The 16,403-nt window shown below is 37.9% G+C and overlaps 1 protein-coding gene across 2 annotated transcripts; it reads left to right on the forward strand.

The window, feature by feature from the left end:
* Positions 1 to 8,274: 8,274 nt before the first annotated feature.
* On the forward strand, positions 8,275 to 16,235 carry tmpob (thymopoietin b). 2 transcript variants are annotated; one of them, XM_067379152.1, is made up of 6 exons: positions 8,275 to 8,875; positions 10,666 to 10,783; positions 10,863 to 11,039; positions 11,183 to 11,286; positions 11,368 to 11,474; positions 13,373 to 16,235. In XM_067379152.1, the coding sequence occupies exons 1-6, from the start codon at positions 8,648 to 8,650 to the stop codon at positions 13,722 to 13,724; spliced, it is 1,086 nt and encodes a 361-aa protein (XP_067235253.1). In that variant the 5' UTR covers positions 8,275 to 8,647; the 3' UTR covers positions 13,725 to 16,235. The 2 variants fall into 2 exon arrangements, with proteins under 2 accessions (XP_067235253.1, XP_067235254.1); XM_067379153.1 differs by having other exon boundaries at positions 11,371 to 11,474.
* The last annotated feature ends 168 nt before the right edge of the window (positions 16,236 to 16,403 follow it).

The raw sequence follows: 16,403 nt of genomic DNA on the forward strand, positions 1-16,403 counted from the left end.
GATTAGTCTACTATTAAAGCATGAATTTGATGTGAACAGTAACATAATATTCACATATGCAGTTCATAGGGGACATACATAGCAGTTACAGCATGAAATAACATTTTAAACCTATAACATTTTGAAATTCTGACTTTTTTTTTCTTGCATTTGCAAGTTTATATCTTCCAGTTTAGACTTACAATTGAGCTTATATCACAATTATGAGGGGAAAAAGGAATATTAACTCGCAATTCTGAGGAAAATAGAATACTGAGTATATCTCACAATTCTGTTTTTCTTTCTAAGAATTGTGAGATATAAACTCGGATTTGCAAGAAAAAGTCAGAATTGTAAGATATAAACTCAAAATTAACTTTTTTATTCTTTTATTTCATGGCTTCCACAGACTGCTTTCCAGGAACTCATTGGTTCTACCTTCAGTTAATCTGCTGACAGTGATTGCAAATTAAATTGCCTAAATTATTACATTGTTAGCTAACTGCATTCTCTAAATTGTAATGTTGACATGCATTCTCTGTAAAGCTGCTTTGAAACGATATGTATCGTGAAAAGCGCTATACAAATAAATGTGAATTGAATTGAATTGAACTCTCATTTTCTGCCATCAGGTAGGCTCCGCCCACAAAAATAGATCAATAGAGTTGCAACAGTGCCCACAAACAATATTTGTTCAAGAGTTATAAGCCATGAACCAAGCCAATCAGATTTTAAGCAAAAAAGTTTTTTAAAATTGGACAAAAATACAAAGGTACAACACTGTGTACTTAAGGCTTTGGTGATAGAAAGAACTACAATCCCATGAAGCAGTGCGATATTTTAGGTTTATTGCAAAATATACATATATATATACACAAACATGTAAGTATTTTGAGGCCCCGTTTACACTAGTGCTCTTTGATTGTAAAATGGCGTAATGAAAACAATCCTCGTCTACACTGGCTTTCCACAGCATTTCAGAAACAATCTCCATCTATACTACACCACCGAAAAAGCATGTCACATGACCATTCATGCACACTGCGCATGCGCATACAAGTGTAAACAGTTGCTTCTTGTGCATGTAGGCAGCTGTAGTTTTAAAAATATATACAATGGCTGCTAAAAATGACAACAAAGCTAGCAAAAATTGCAGTTCAGTCATGTTATTGTTTATACGGTCGTCAAGGATACGCAGAGTGAACATGGGCAGCCACGCCATCATTTTCAAAAGTCTCTGTTTTGGTCCATTTATACTGAAATGCAACGCCGACATTTTCAAACTAAAACTGGATCTGCAGCATTTTCGAAAGTCTGTTTTCGAGGTTTGAAAACACTGGCATAGTGTAAACAACATGAGTGACTATCGCAAAAAAGTATGCATTTTAAAAAGAAAAAGCACTAAGAATGTACTGAGACCGACTCGATTTCATTAAAGCGGGCGGAGCTAAAGAGCTATTTTGGAATGTTTTGCTTTCTTCAACTCTCTGATTGGTGTAATTTTCTGTACAGCATCATGGGTAATGTAGTTTTTCACCAGGAATACCACTGTTAAACATAATTATTTTAAAAATAAGTTGAAATAATGTGGGCTGACAGCTTCAGCAGAGGCAAATACCATGGTCTGTCTTTAAAGTTTCCTTATGGAGAAAATGAATGAAGTTTTTACTTCCCGAATCCAACTCGGAATCACAAACACACTGGTTTGTTCCGCAAATTATTTTACCACTTTGCATTTTGTTATTATTCCAGTTATTAACCTATAGAGAATGGGAATGTGATGTCAGCAACGCAAGGCTTTGTGGGATTTTAGGACATTATCCGACTTAAGAACATGTTGGAATAGTTATCGCTTGATGATTGCCATAACCATTTCTTTCTGCTGGATGCAATATAGGTCATAATCCCTGCGCTTTCCATGTAATCAAATGGGATGTGAGCCAAACTAAAAAATCCAATTACACTTTCTGAAGATGGTTTGCATCATTTTAGGTAGTTCTTATTACACTGACATATGTTCAAGTGTTCATTTTCCCAGTAAGTTTGGTTTTAGTTAGTTATGTGATGGTATAAAAATTTGGTATAACATCATGATTGACAGCTGTGCTTGCGATCCACCTCAGGATCACTACTGCACAGACTTTGACTCCAAATGACATAACGACAAATTTCGGCAGCTACAGTTTCTGGGATAATTGGCTTCATTTTTCTATGGTGGAAGGACTTAGAGATGCGTCGTCCATCTTTCTTTACAGTGTATTGGTGAAAAACATGCGCTCTGACTAAACGAAAATCTAACATTTGTAGTTACCCTATGTATTTTGTGACATATTTGTGTGAATAATATGTTTTGTGTTTTGTCAATATACCATCCAATACTGATCCTAAACAACAGTGCTTGAGTGGATTTGCTGTTGTTACCTCTTTTGGTGAAAATACGCACTCTAATTTAAAACTCTGTTCTGTAGGCATGAAGATGGGTGTATTATATGTACTATTAAGACACAAAATCGATTGTTTTGGCTTCCTTTGGAAGCACCCTAATATGTGGTCCAAAACTGGAAAAATACAGTTATACTAAGCAGTTATAATGTTGAGGATTATTCCTGTAATAATGGAGTATTGAAACACCCAGCCAAACTCAATTCATGTTAACTTCCCTGTGTGGGCCAGACTTGTGCATTGGGACAGTAGGTGGATTTCTCTTCAGGTGCTTGGGTAATTGTGCTTGGCATAAACTACCGGTTCTTTGTGTCGGCCCACGTGAATAAGATCCTCAAGGTGGAATTCCTGTGCTAACATGGGGAAGTCACAATATACATGGTCATATGACCAGACGGCCCCCATGGATTGGTTCGGTGGAAAACGTCCAGCCTGCACACAGTAGGTGGGCGTGGGTGGCGACTTTGCCCTTGTGCCCATTCAAGGCCTCATAAAAACACCTGACAGTTCATATTGCCTTTGAGTACAACCCAGTATTGACACGAGCTGACCTCCGTCAACACCAGCCAAACAAAACAGCAAAAATTCACATAATAATTGAACAAATAAATGGAGAACTTGTTTGGCACGCCGTTCATAAAGAGCTGGACTGGCAGGCTTTGGGAAAAGGAGTCTCACTTTCTCTGTAGTGAGAGTTGACATCGAGGTGTGTGTCCTATAAGCACAGTTTGGACTGTCAACAGGGGAAATATACTGTACTAGGTTTTTCCAAGCCAGGACAAATCCATTCAGCGCCTGTGAAAAGCTGCCTCTCAATCTAGCACCACACCAAGGGCCTGATTCTAATTAGCCATGAATACAAACCTTTGAGACGCTGCTTGTTGTACGCTGGTCAAGAGTAACGTCTACGTGTCTTTTCATGCTCTACACAGAGGAAGCGATACATTGTTACTACAGCATCAAAAACACTCTCATATCTCCTTTGTTTAATGGATATTGCAACTGTCTGCATGTAATTGTCATGCACAGTTAAAGTAGCCATGAAATCAAAACGTTTTTTGGCTTTAAGGAAGAATATGTTAGCCTTACTCTTATCTATAAGCTCCAAAACAATGACAAAACTCGTATTTAAAAGATATAAGCGCTCAAAACGTATGGTCTCGTCACTTCCACCAATAGGGATCAACGATTTTGATGACATTGCGCTGCACTTCAGCTTCTCATCAGTTTTTCTGTCCAATCAAATGCTCTCTAGAATCTAAAAAGTCCCGCCCCCTACATTATAAATTGACACTGAAACTTGTTCACACATTTATTATTTTCCACATGGTGAATGGCATACATATGAAGTCTGGTTTCACGTTAGCATCACGTGAACCGCCGCAGCGTGTGCACAGTCTGCTCCGGTCCAAAGACATGAGAGCACAGAGCGGATCATATGCGCGAGTCGGCGTAGACCACAGAACATATCGGACCCGTTTGAATTCTGCACAGAATGCTGTATTTTAGAGCGAATTGGAAGAGATTAGGAGGAGAAACGGTTGGAGATTAGAAGGAAACTGAGGCTTTACCAAGTTCAACAGCTCTGGTTGTGCTGTGATATAAACAAAACGCTATTGGCAATTTTTTTAAAAGGGGGAGGAGCTGTTTGATATGTCCCGCCCTGTATTTCTGTTTCAGTGGAAATTTCATCAACACACTGAATAATGCTGGGATTTACAAGGCACTTCAGTGGGCCTTTAAAAAGCTCACGTTTTTGAAACATTTGATCACAAATGGACAAACAGACAGTCCCGCCTCAGCACTGGTTGAGTCAGTGTTGCTGTGTTGGGCTGGACGAGATGCTCAAACAAACAGAGCAATGTTTTGAAAGCACCACAGAGCCACAGTGTTTACACATTTATGGCAAAATCAACTTACAAATGGCTTACTTATAGTTGTCCCTGCATATTAACATAGAAATACCACACACTTCACCTTTAAGAAAAGATCTAGATCTCAAAACATTTTGAAAATACCTCTTAAATACTTCATTTTATCATACTTTTAAGGCACTTTATGTTAAAATATGGTTATAAGCCACAAACCATATGAAAATTTCAATTTTTACATATGCTGACAGTGGTTGCGTGATGGACAGGCTAAACTGTGCGCTGAAAAGTACTGCAGTGCACAGTACGTGGACTAGGGAAGTTTAATTTTAAGTGTAGAAGCTGCAAATTTTTGCATTTTACAGCATTAATTTCCTGTTGTCAACATGCAGTTAAACCCCTGCCAATGCAACGTCCATGAAAAAAAGACAATTGCATTTCAAGATAATCACTGAAACCTACTTAAACATAAACAGACGTGCAAAATATGACTGGCTGCCATCTTGCAGATGCTGTTACTTCAGTGTGCACAATACATAAGCATTCTCATATTCCATCATTAAACAAAAATGTACAGTAAATACAATTCGAAGATTGTTGGATTTGGAAAACGTACACGCTTGGACAGTTTATACGTTTGAACATGTCATCACCCTGCTACAGTTTACACTGCATTCCTTTTTCAAAACCACTTTTATACACCCCGATGTTGATAATTGCCTAGTTTCTCTCAGATCCCTTTCCTGAGGGCACCACTGTTATGCTTTAAAAGACACTTTTATGTGGTGCTTGGCCGGAGAACTGTTTTCTGTGTAAATGAAATACAATAAAGACAGAAAGGGTGTTTCTTAAGAGCTCGACATTTTCAAAGTTTCCCTCTCTGCTTTTCACTGGCAGACCTCTCTTGGAACGCTTTAACTGAAGATTAAGCGTTAAAATCTGTGTGGTTTTGGGCACCGTTGCCATAATTCAGCTATATCCCAGAAACATAAGCGTGGGGCGAAATCACCAGCTCTCGCGACGGAGATCCAGGGTGCCCTAAACCACACCGAGCTGGAATCCAGGAAGACCAGACAGTGGTCAAAACCACCAGCTACATCCACACCCGCACACAAGCTCAGGTTCATAATGCGTGTGGAGACCGTGAACCTGAGATGAGTGGAACAGAGCCCGGATCGGTCCAAGAGATATTTGGACAAAGAATAAAAAAAGGATCGATTGGAAACTCCTGAAGGGGCCACACTAAGCCTTTCTTTTTCTTTTGTTCAAAGTGTTACTCATATCACCCATTTAATGTCATTTAAAGATTGACTTTTTGCCATTTTTTAATTGAGATAGGAGTTAGTTGATATGAAGTGAATTGGGAGAGAGAGAGGGGGAGGGGAAAGGGAAAAACCCAAAAGCCGGGACTCGAACTCGGGTCACCTGAATAGCGACCACACTATGTGTATGATGTGCTGCCCACTAGGCTATTGGCACCGACATAATTTAAAGATTTATTTTTTAATTGAGATAGGACAGTTAGTTGATAGGAAGTGAATTGGGAGAGAGAGAAGTGGAAGGAATTGGGAAAGGCCCATGAGCCAGGACTCAAACTCGGGTTGCCTGAAGAGTAACCACACTACGTGTTGAGGTGCTGCCCACTAGGCTATCGGAACCAATGTCATTTAAAGATTTTTTTCTTGGTATTTTATTGATATGTGTTGATCCGCTGCCCACTAGGCTATCGCTGCCGATGTCATTTAAAGATTTATTTTTTTGTATTGAGATAGGACAGGTAGTTGACAGGAAGACAGAGGGACCGGGAAAGGTCCATGGGCCGGGACTCAAACTTGGGTCGCCCGTAGAGCAACCACATTATGTGTTGCTGCGCTGCCCACTAGGCTATCGGAGCAGATGTCATTTAAAGATTTATTTTTTGGCATTTTTGCCTTTTTTAAAAAAAATTGAGATAGGACAGTTAGTTGACAGGAAAAGAGAGAGAGAGAGGGGGGGAGGGGGGGGGGGTGGGAAAGGTCCATGTGCCTGGACTCAAACTTGGGTAGTCCAAAAAGCAACCATGCTATGTGTTGATACGCTGCCCACTAGGCGCCAATGTCTTAAATGTCATTTAAAGATTTTTTGGGGGGGGCATTTTTGCCTTTTTTTATTGACATAGGACAGTTAGTTGACAGAAAGGGGGAAGGGATTGGAAAAGGTCCAAGAGCCAGGACTTGAACTCGGGTCTCCTGAAAAGCAACCATGATGTGCTGCCCACTAGGCTATCACAGCCAATGTCATTTAAGGATTTAATGAAAATATATAGGGTGAATTGCATCTTTGAGAAAGCTTGGTCAGCTGAAAAAGGAATATTATTTTAGATGCAAAGCAAGCATTTTGACAAAAAATACAACATTTTTCTTTAGAATACTGTGCAGTATTCGCAATAAGACCAGGAGCATACAATGTAAAAAAGTAAATACAAACAATTTTGATTTCATCCTGACTTTAAGATTTTAGACTTAAGACTACTACTGGCTTCACATGTGCATTTTATCTGTGCTTACTTTACAGTGCTGTATACTTTGTACTCCTCCATGTGTGTCATACCACAAGAACAGATTTATACCGGATTTGCTGCTAAATATGGTCCATTTGACCTTATGTGTCTGTCCTGCTATAGTAGAGCCTACTGGTCTAATAAGGCTTATGCTGCCATCTTTAGGATGTTATGCTGTAATTCCTCTATATTGAGCTAATCTTCCACAATAGAATGATTTGGTCTTACCGTGTACATTTTTTGAATGTATTTAGGGAACATATATTCATGTATAACAAATATATTGGTATTCAAACAGATATACCCTTAAACATTTAACCCTGTAAGGCCTGACATATATCACATCAGGCTTTTTATGGCTCATATAGTATGATATAGTGAGAACGTGGAACTCATACTTGAATAGGGAAAAAAACATCAGTTTTAATCAGAGGCCCAAACTGAGCAAATCTATGCAATTTGGTGCAGATCTTGTTATTTATATGGCCTAATAGTAAGATCAAATTCTGTTGGCTTTTAATGTAAATCAATGAGATCTTTATAACAGTATAACTAAGTACATAAAATGCATATAAATATCAGTTATCACTCTATATCTGCCAATAATGTCTTAGTATGATGATATTTATATGCTTAGTTTTATGATCAAAGCTCTAAAACATATAATGCAATGCAATGATGATTGAGAGACGAACAAATAAACCTTCCTCAAAAGCCTGATGACATATTTGATACTCATGATTTTTCTAAAAAATGATGTTGATGATAAAGTTGCTTCAGTACAGTAATGTTCATCTTGAAATATTACTAATATAAACGTGATTCTTACGTTTATGAAAATTATGAAAGATTTCACAGCAAAAAGACATGCGAGCGATGACCTAATGTTTTTACAATTATACTAAAAGGCCTTTTACTTGCTAAAAAGTGTAAACTATCAATCAGATGACAGAAGGCATGCAGAAGCAAAACTTTTCAGCCAAGTTTTGATCATTTTGAGGTCTTAGAAATAGGCTTTATAGGGTTAAAGCTCCCCCATGCTTACAAAATACCATGATTTTTTAACAGTGATTGTGAATGATTACCATATTGATGTACTATGGTATTTCTAAGACACCCCTCCCCCCACTTTGCATTGTAGTCTTTTATTATGAAATACAACCCTGTCAAAAACCCTTTCGTTTTCTGTAGAACGGAACTCATCATAATGTTCCCGTCTTATTTATTTTTCACAGGCTTTACAAAAAAAAAAAAAAATTTTTGTGAAGAAACCTGCAGTGAATTCAAGTGTGTGCTGCAGTCGGACACCATATGCTGCAGCTGTCGCCCTGTGTCGCCCTCTTTGTTTTGGACCAGCGTCTGTCACTCTTCCTCTTCGACCAATAGGAGAACGCCTTACTTAACCCATTCGACCAATGAGCTTCGAGCTTTGTTCTACTGTGCCAGTTCCGAGGCGCGCGCGCTCTTAGCCGTCGAGCTATTTCTACTTTTATCCGCCTTCGCGAAACCGCTTAATTGCGCATTTTAGCAGAGTTGTTTTTATTTAACACCAATCTTCGATGTTCAGTCATCCAAAAAATATTTTTTTGGATGTAACGGACAGCTGTGTTTGTCGTAAAATCCTCGGAGGACATTCAAACGGAAGGCGCGAGCCGGTTTGACGGGTGTCAGCGCGAGACATTTTATTTTCATTTAGTCTCGTTCGGGCGCTTAAACGAGTTGCCGCTTCACTTCTAAAAGAGAAAAATAGATAATCGCACCTGCATTTTTTAAAGTAAAACCCGTGTTTCATATTCCACTCAGGTAAAGATATATCATGGCGCAATATCACGAGGATCCGGCGCAGCTCACTAAAGAGAAACTAAAGAGTGAGTTACTGGCCAATAATGTCCCTCTGCCCAGCGCTGACAGCAAGAAAGACGTCTATGTGCAGCTGTATCTGAAGAACCTGACCGTGCTCAACAAGAAGAGCTTCTCTGACACTTTCTCCAGCGATGAGGAGATGACAGCGCCGCTGGTGTCCAACAGAAGCCGCTCGGGGAAGGTAAGAGCTCTTATGAGAATCAAAAGCATGCTTTAAAGGAATAGTTCACACAAAAATGAAAAGTATCCAATCATCAGGCCATCCTAGCCTTTCTTCTTTCAGACGAACACAATCGGAGTTGTATTAAATGATATTCAAGATTTATAATGGGAGTGAATGGGGGCCGAGATTTTGAAGGCCAAAAAAAGTGCATCCATCCATCATGAAAGTAATCCATACAACTCCAGTGGGTTAATGAATGCCTTCTGAAGTGATATTTAAAACTTTATAAACTATAATCACTGAATTATAGCTGTGCAAGTTCATGCGAGCGTCGAGTTTTGATGGAAGAACGATGTAAATGATGATGCCAGTATTTATAAAGTTTAAATATGGATATTTTTCTTACAAAAACCCATTGCTTTGCTTCAGAACGCCTTTATTAAAGGATTAGTCCACTATCAAATAAAATTTCCTTGATGATTTACTCACCCCCATGTCATCCAAGATGTTCATGTCTTTCTTTCTTCAGTTGAAAAGAAATTAAGGTTTTTGATGAAAACATTCCAGGATTTTTCTCCATATAGTGGACTTCAATGGAGCCCAAACGGTTAAAGGTCAAATTATAGTTTCAGTGCAGCTTCAAAGAGCTTTAAACGATACCAGACGAGGAATAAGAGTCTTATCTAGAGAAACAATCATTTTCGGAAAAAAAATTAAACTGTATATGCTTTATAAACACAAATGATCGCATTTGCACGTGCTTCCGCTTTCTGTATTCTCCAAAAGGCTTACGCTGTGTGTCATTTGTGTTTATAAAGCATAGAAAGTTGTATTTTTTTTTTTTTAAATGACAGATCGTTTTGCTAGATAAGACCCTTATTCCTCATCTGATATCGTTTAAAGCTTAAAAATTACTGGCTTCCGACAACAGATGTACACGAGTTCACAAGAGCGTCGAGTTTTGGCGAAAGAACGGCGTATATTGCCTGAAGCCAGTGTTTATAGTTTATAAAGTTTAAAATATAAAGATTTCCTACAAAAACCCATTGCTTCGCTTCAGAAGGCCTTTATTAACCCACTAGAGTCGTATGGATTACTTTTATGATGGATGGATGCACTTTTTTAAAACTCGGACACCATTCACTCCCATTATAAAGTTTGGAAGAGCCAGGATATTATTTAATATATTTCCGATTGTGTTTGAATGAAAAAAGAAAGTCATATACACCTAGGTTGGCTTGAGGGTGAGTAAATCATGGGATAATTTTAATTTTCGGGTGAACTATCCCTTTAACACTGATTAGCATGCTTGTTCATAATTACGATAGATGGAGCAGAAGGGAAAGATCTGTAGAAATTTAATTAATTTTATTTCTACTTTTTGACACAAACATTCAATATGTATTATACATATTTTATTGATCTCAGTTATTATAATATTAAAAATTATGCAACATATGATCATTATCATATAATGCTGAAAATGATGACAATAAATATGCATTGTACAGAACTGATTTTTATTTGCCTTGTTAAAATATTTTAAATATATTTATAATTGCTTTTTGACCCAATAATCATTTCACCAGTCTACCACAATAAAACATGCTTTCTTTATAATAATTGTTATTTTATATATGTTATTTTATGATATTATTTGAGTAAATTATGCAAACAATGCAAGTTATTTTACCTGTAAACACTCTTACATTTTATACAAATAGAAGCTCTTGAAAGTTATTGTAGGTACAAATAAAAGTGGAGAAAAATAAACACAATTTATGCATATATGTTTCCTTAACCTTCAGAAAGCCACAAGAAAGACAGACAGAGTTCGGCCTGAGGAGAACGACATTTCGGGTTTGACTGATGAAGAGTTGAAGGTTCAGCTTCAGAAGTATGGAGTACATACAGGACCAATTGTTGGTTAGTATTACAGTTTTTCACAATGCCCTATTTGTGAAGGTTTGCGTTGTATTCTCATATGCCTGCTTCTTTACCTCAGCATCTACACGTCAGCTGTATGAGAAGAAGCTTCAGCAGCTCCTGGAGCATCCGCCACTGGAGAACACCCTGCCTGAACCCGAGACCACCATCCCAGAGGCTGTCACCATCAAAGCAGACGGAAACCAGAACGGAAACACGCATTCAGCTGAAGATCAGTACAGCGACAAAGAAGAAGGTAAAGCAGGAATAATTGTTGTTGAGAAGAGGTGTGCTGTTTATTTTTCATGTGACATTTTCTTCATTAAACATAAACATTTAGTTAAACATTTAAAAATAAAAAGACTTTGATCTTTGCATGTCTTTGCATTTAATTGGCAGAAGTTGATCCTGTACCTGAGCCGGTTCCTGTAGTGACCAAGCCGGTCCGGAGCAGAGGAAAGACTCCAGTCACCACCAGGACCAGCAGCAGGCAGCGCACTAAAGTAAAGCAAATACAAATAGCATCACAATAGAGTCAGTTTATGGTGCAAAATCTCTTACTAATCGAGTTTTCTTCTGTTCAGCAGCAGGTGGAGGAGACGGCATCAGCCGTTGAGGAAGCGTCCGTGGACGGTGAAGATGTTTTAAAGGAAATCTTCCCCAATGAACCTGCCACACCAACCGGAATAATGTGAGTATGAAGATGAGTCGTCCTGAGTGAAGGAGGTTTCATATAATTAGGGGTGCAAATAACTTTTTTGGCCTGGTTCTCAAGGGAGCACACTCCTCGGCCGCCCACGTATAATAACGGCCGCCTAAGTATATTTGGAGACACATTTTTGCTTTTATTATTTTTATCCTCTTATACTTTTATATCCATGCAAGATAATGAAACCATTCGAGATCGATTAACTAGTCGTTTCGTACCTGCTCGTTATGTGTGCGTCAGAACTGTTTACTCCCGCTGACATTCCCACCGGCGCTACGTGTTGCAAAGTCACAAGGCGGAGCTGTTGCGCGTTCTACAAGCTCGCGCAACAGCGCTTCAGACTCTATGTTCAGTCTGCTTTAGTGTGATTCTCAACCAATGAAAAGCGCAGATTTATGCCAAGCGATTGCTAATGAACTCAAGTTGATGAATTAATACAATGTCAACTTCATGGCTTTTATATAAAATGTTTTAGACGATTGTAAGAATCTGAAGGATCAGCCTGCAATAGTACAGACATTTCAAAATAAGAGTCCCAGTGTATTTCGGACTTGTTTATAATAAAAAGTCACACGCTAAGTTTTTTTTCTTTTTCTTTTGGGCATTACTGGTATTTTGGTTACACAATAAATTGTATTTAATTTGATTTCCATTTAATTCATAGTAAATTATTGTAGTCTCCCCCACAGGAAGAAAAGACTAAGAACATTATTTGACGCATATATTATTCATTTTATAAATTTTACTTGTAAATCTGTGTCCCATTCACTGAGAGAGACACTATATGACAGCAAGGAGAACATAGGAAAAGGTGAATCATTTAAAAGCTGTAATTTTATATATATATATATATATATATATATATATTTTTTTTTTTTTATATTTATATATATATATATATATTAGGGCTGACCGATATATCGCATGTGATTGTCACATGCATTTTGTCAGTAAAGCCGGTTCCCTTATTACTGCTAAATCGCCATCACCTGCTTTCAAATGGAGCGGCATTTAATAGACAGAGCCGTAGTTGACTGACAAGCCACGCAATATCACGTTCATTATCGAAGGCGATTCATCTGCGATATGAACGCGATATTGCATGGCTTGTCAGTCAACTACGGCTCTGTCTATTAAATGCTATATATATATATGTGTGTATATGTGTATGTATATTTTGTTGACTTGTGTACTTATATTATCCCAGATGTTTTAAAGAATGTTTAAATCCAGAGAAACAGTGTCTCAAAGCAGCTGCCGAGCGAACGCTCAGACATCATTCTCAACACTCAAATGTATCTCATATGATAAACAGCGCTGCATTACCTCACATAGGCTTGACTGGAAGAAACAGAAGTGGTGACTGTGTCATAATAAAAGTCCCGCTGCTCTAGAGCCGTGTGTCTCTCATTATCAATCGCTCCAGCTCCTCGTTCAGCTCCCACAACACTCAATCCTGCTCTGCTTCATACTACAGTAACGTTAATAATCACATCCATGAACATGATTTCTGCCCGTCGGATTCTTTCCACCGGCTGTGAGTTGAAGACCACATCTGCCACGATTCTGCGCTCAGTGTCATCAAGATACGCCTTTTTTGTATAAGCGACCTCTAGTGCAGAATAAATACATGTTGTGCCTTTAATAAACTAATACTATATAAATGATAATGGTATGAACTATGCAACTGTTTAAGATGTACAATATTTTTTGTCATTTTTCTTTCTGTATATTTTTGACATGTTTGCATATGTAACTTGTTTTAACATGCTTGATACTCAATATAAAAAAGTTGGTGAAAAACTGCAAAATACATGTTTGATGATAGTCACTTATCAGTGCTTAAATTAAACCCACATTTCTGTTTTCTCTCTGAACAGGGCCACATGTCGGAGGCCGATCCACGGTGCTGCCGGACGTCCGGTGAAGCCGCTGAACCTCTGGTCTGAGGAGCCCCTCCTACAGCAGAGCGTTTACACAGCGACTAAATCCTCTGTCACAGACGTCCGTAGCGCAGCTCCCACCGTTCCTCCCAAACCCCGCCGCTGGCTCGCTTTCTGGTTGAAGCTCCTGGTGTTCATCGCACTGGCGGCTTCTCTGTATTACGCCTTCCAGAACGTCACCGCCGATCAGATCAGCACCTGCCAGCTTTATATCCAGGACAATGTGATCACACCCATCGTCAAGTACATTAGCTGGGAGAGCCCATCCGAGGACGGTGACGGCAAGTGAGCTGCAGATCCGTCGACCTGCTTCAGCATGCACCTGCTGTCAGACTGATTTTCTAGTCCTTTAAGGAGCAACGCATCGGCAGGGTTCGGGGAGGGAGGGATTCTGCTTATTGCAGTTTGACCTAGCAGTCACATCTGAATAGACTTGTGTTTCAAGTAGTCTTTAAACTCTGTGTGCATCGTGTGTTTTGATCTTGCTTTGTGATTTTACGGTTTTGTAGCATTTGAGACGACGTAGACAAGTGTAGTGTTCGCTAACAGTGAATCTTTCGCCGCAGTCACCGGCGCTCCCGCGACGAGAGTTTAAGACTCGCCGGCGTGTTTCTTCAAGTGCCAAGATGCGGCCAACACGAGCACAGTTCGGTTTCACACACACATCGCAGCTGGAAGGAAAACCCTGAATGTTTGCAAAAACGTTTTCCTGAAAAATCCTGGTGAAGTTTATTTTTAGCGTGGCTGAATCTGACATTATGAAGTGTTGCTAATGAAACCAGAGTGAGAAAATTGTGTTCTTGCAGAGTAGGGTGAATCTCACAAGAAAATATATGGCTCATATTTCACCACAAAATCAAAACATTATTTATATCTTCCATTGTGTTGATATAATGCCCAGACAAAATAGTATTCTTAAGATGAAAAATCTAATTTTCATTACCAGAGAGCAAAAAATAAATAAAATGTATTACTGTAATGATGGAAAATTATGGAAGCTTGTTTCCATCACTGATTAAAAAAGGTAATTGCGACTTTTCAATCTCTTAAAAACTCGCAATTGCGAGTTTATATCTCGCAATTCTGACCTTTTTTTGCAATTGCGAGTTTATCGGAATTCTGACATTTTTCTCCCAATTACGAGTTTATATCTCGGAATTCTGACTTTTATTGCAATTGCGAGTATCGAAATTCTGACCTTTTTTTTGCAATTGCGAGTTTATCGGAATTCTGACATTTTTCTCCCAATTGCGAGTTTATATCTCGGAATTCTGACTTTTATTGCAATTGCGAGTTTATCGAAATTCTGACATTTTTCTCCCAATTGCGAGTTTATATCTCGGAATTCTGACTTTTATTGCAATTGCGAGTTTATCGAAATTCTGACTTTTTTCTCCCAATTGCGAGTTTATATTTCGGAATTCTGACTTTTATTGCAATTGCAAGTTTATCGAAATTCTGACTTTTATTGCAATTGCGGGTTTATCGGAATTCTGACATTTTTCTCCCAATTACGAGTTTATATCTCGGAATTCTGACATTTTTCTTGCTATTGTGAGTTTATATCTCGCAGTTCTGACTTTATAACTTTATAAAGGAAAAAAAGTCAGAATTGTTAAATGAATAGTCGCAATTACCTTTTTATTCAGCGGCGGAAACATGCTTCCATAGAAAATAACTTGTACAAAAACTAATTTTATTTTAAATTAATTAAAAACGTATTCATATAATATAATAATTGATGTGTGGGCACAATAATTATTTTTTACTTAAAATTGGCATACATTTAATTCAGTTTAAGAAGTACAGCCACAGTGTGTGTACTTCATTTACTTTTTTAATAATGACTGTTTAAATCATTATTAAATTTTATTACAGTAATTGTAATTAGCTTGAATGTGCTTAATTGAAAATATTTTAAATATTTTTTTTATAAATTTTTTTTTTTTTTTTTGTGGTGAAATATGACTTTGATATATGCTAGATGGTTTTCATCAGATTCATCCAGTAGCTTTTGATTAAGTGATTTGTAGCATTGAAATGTTCAACCTACTGAACCACCAGCTCAGATAATGTCTGGTTTTAGTACTAGACTTTTTAGATTTGATATTTCTTTTTGTTTTTTTATCCAGAGCTTGACAGAAAATGTGATCTTATATGAAAGTCTCGTGTAGTAAATAAAGCTTCACTTCTGGTGAGAGGCAGTCTTTTTAAAATTTTAAATAGGTAATGTGGGCTTGTTAAATGTGTTTGTGATGTTTTCATAATGTGATGTGGCATTATAGCCAATTTTAAAACCCGTAATGAAAATCGAGTCCGCCGACACTTGCCTGTTCTTGACTGTAATCGGACCGTCTGTGATTCATCTGACTAAACTATGAATTCATTTCTTTGCTGTAATTTTTAAAAACAAAACCGTTGTCTTCTGTACTAAGTATATCTTCATTTCATTCAAAACTATACATTTGTGACATCTTCATTTGCAGGGGTTTGTTTTTATATTTTGGTACTGTTTTAATCACTTTTTAACTGCAATATTTTTCTAATGTCTTCACTAAAAATTAAAAACATTTTTTCAAAATGCAGTGGGTTACTTTTAAATGTACATATACCGACTCTACTAACCAATAACTAACATCCTAGTTTTGTCCTGCTGTGTCAAAGGCAGTGAATGGTATTCAAGTCCAATTTGCACTTTGTATTTAGGCAGCTAATTGTGTAAAATTGGTCATATGGAATGATTTGAATATTTATCTTTGATTCAATACAATTCTGGTGTGAAATAAAAGAAAACCAGTGAAACCCCAGAGGTGACCCTTCCTTTTAGTTTATTTACAGCAAGGTCAGTTCAGTCACACACACACACACACGACATTCCAGCGATTTTATTCAACCAGGAATGTTTCCTGTCATTTTTACACTGAGGTTTGACCTTCAGTCACACCATTTCACTACTAGCAAACCAAAT

Source organism: Chanodichthys erythropterus, chromosome 24 (genome assembly GCF_024489055.1).
Source record: "Chanodichthys erythropterus isolate Z2021 chromosome 24, ASM2448905v1, whole genome shotgun sequence".
In the NCBI taxonomy this organism is placed as follows: Eukaryota; Metazoa; Chordata; class Actinopteri; order Cypriniformes; family Xenocyprididae; genus Chanodichthys; species Chanodichthys erythropterus.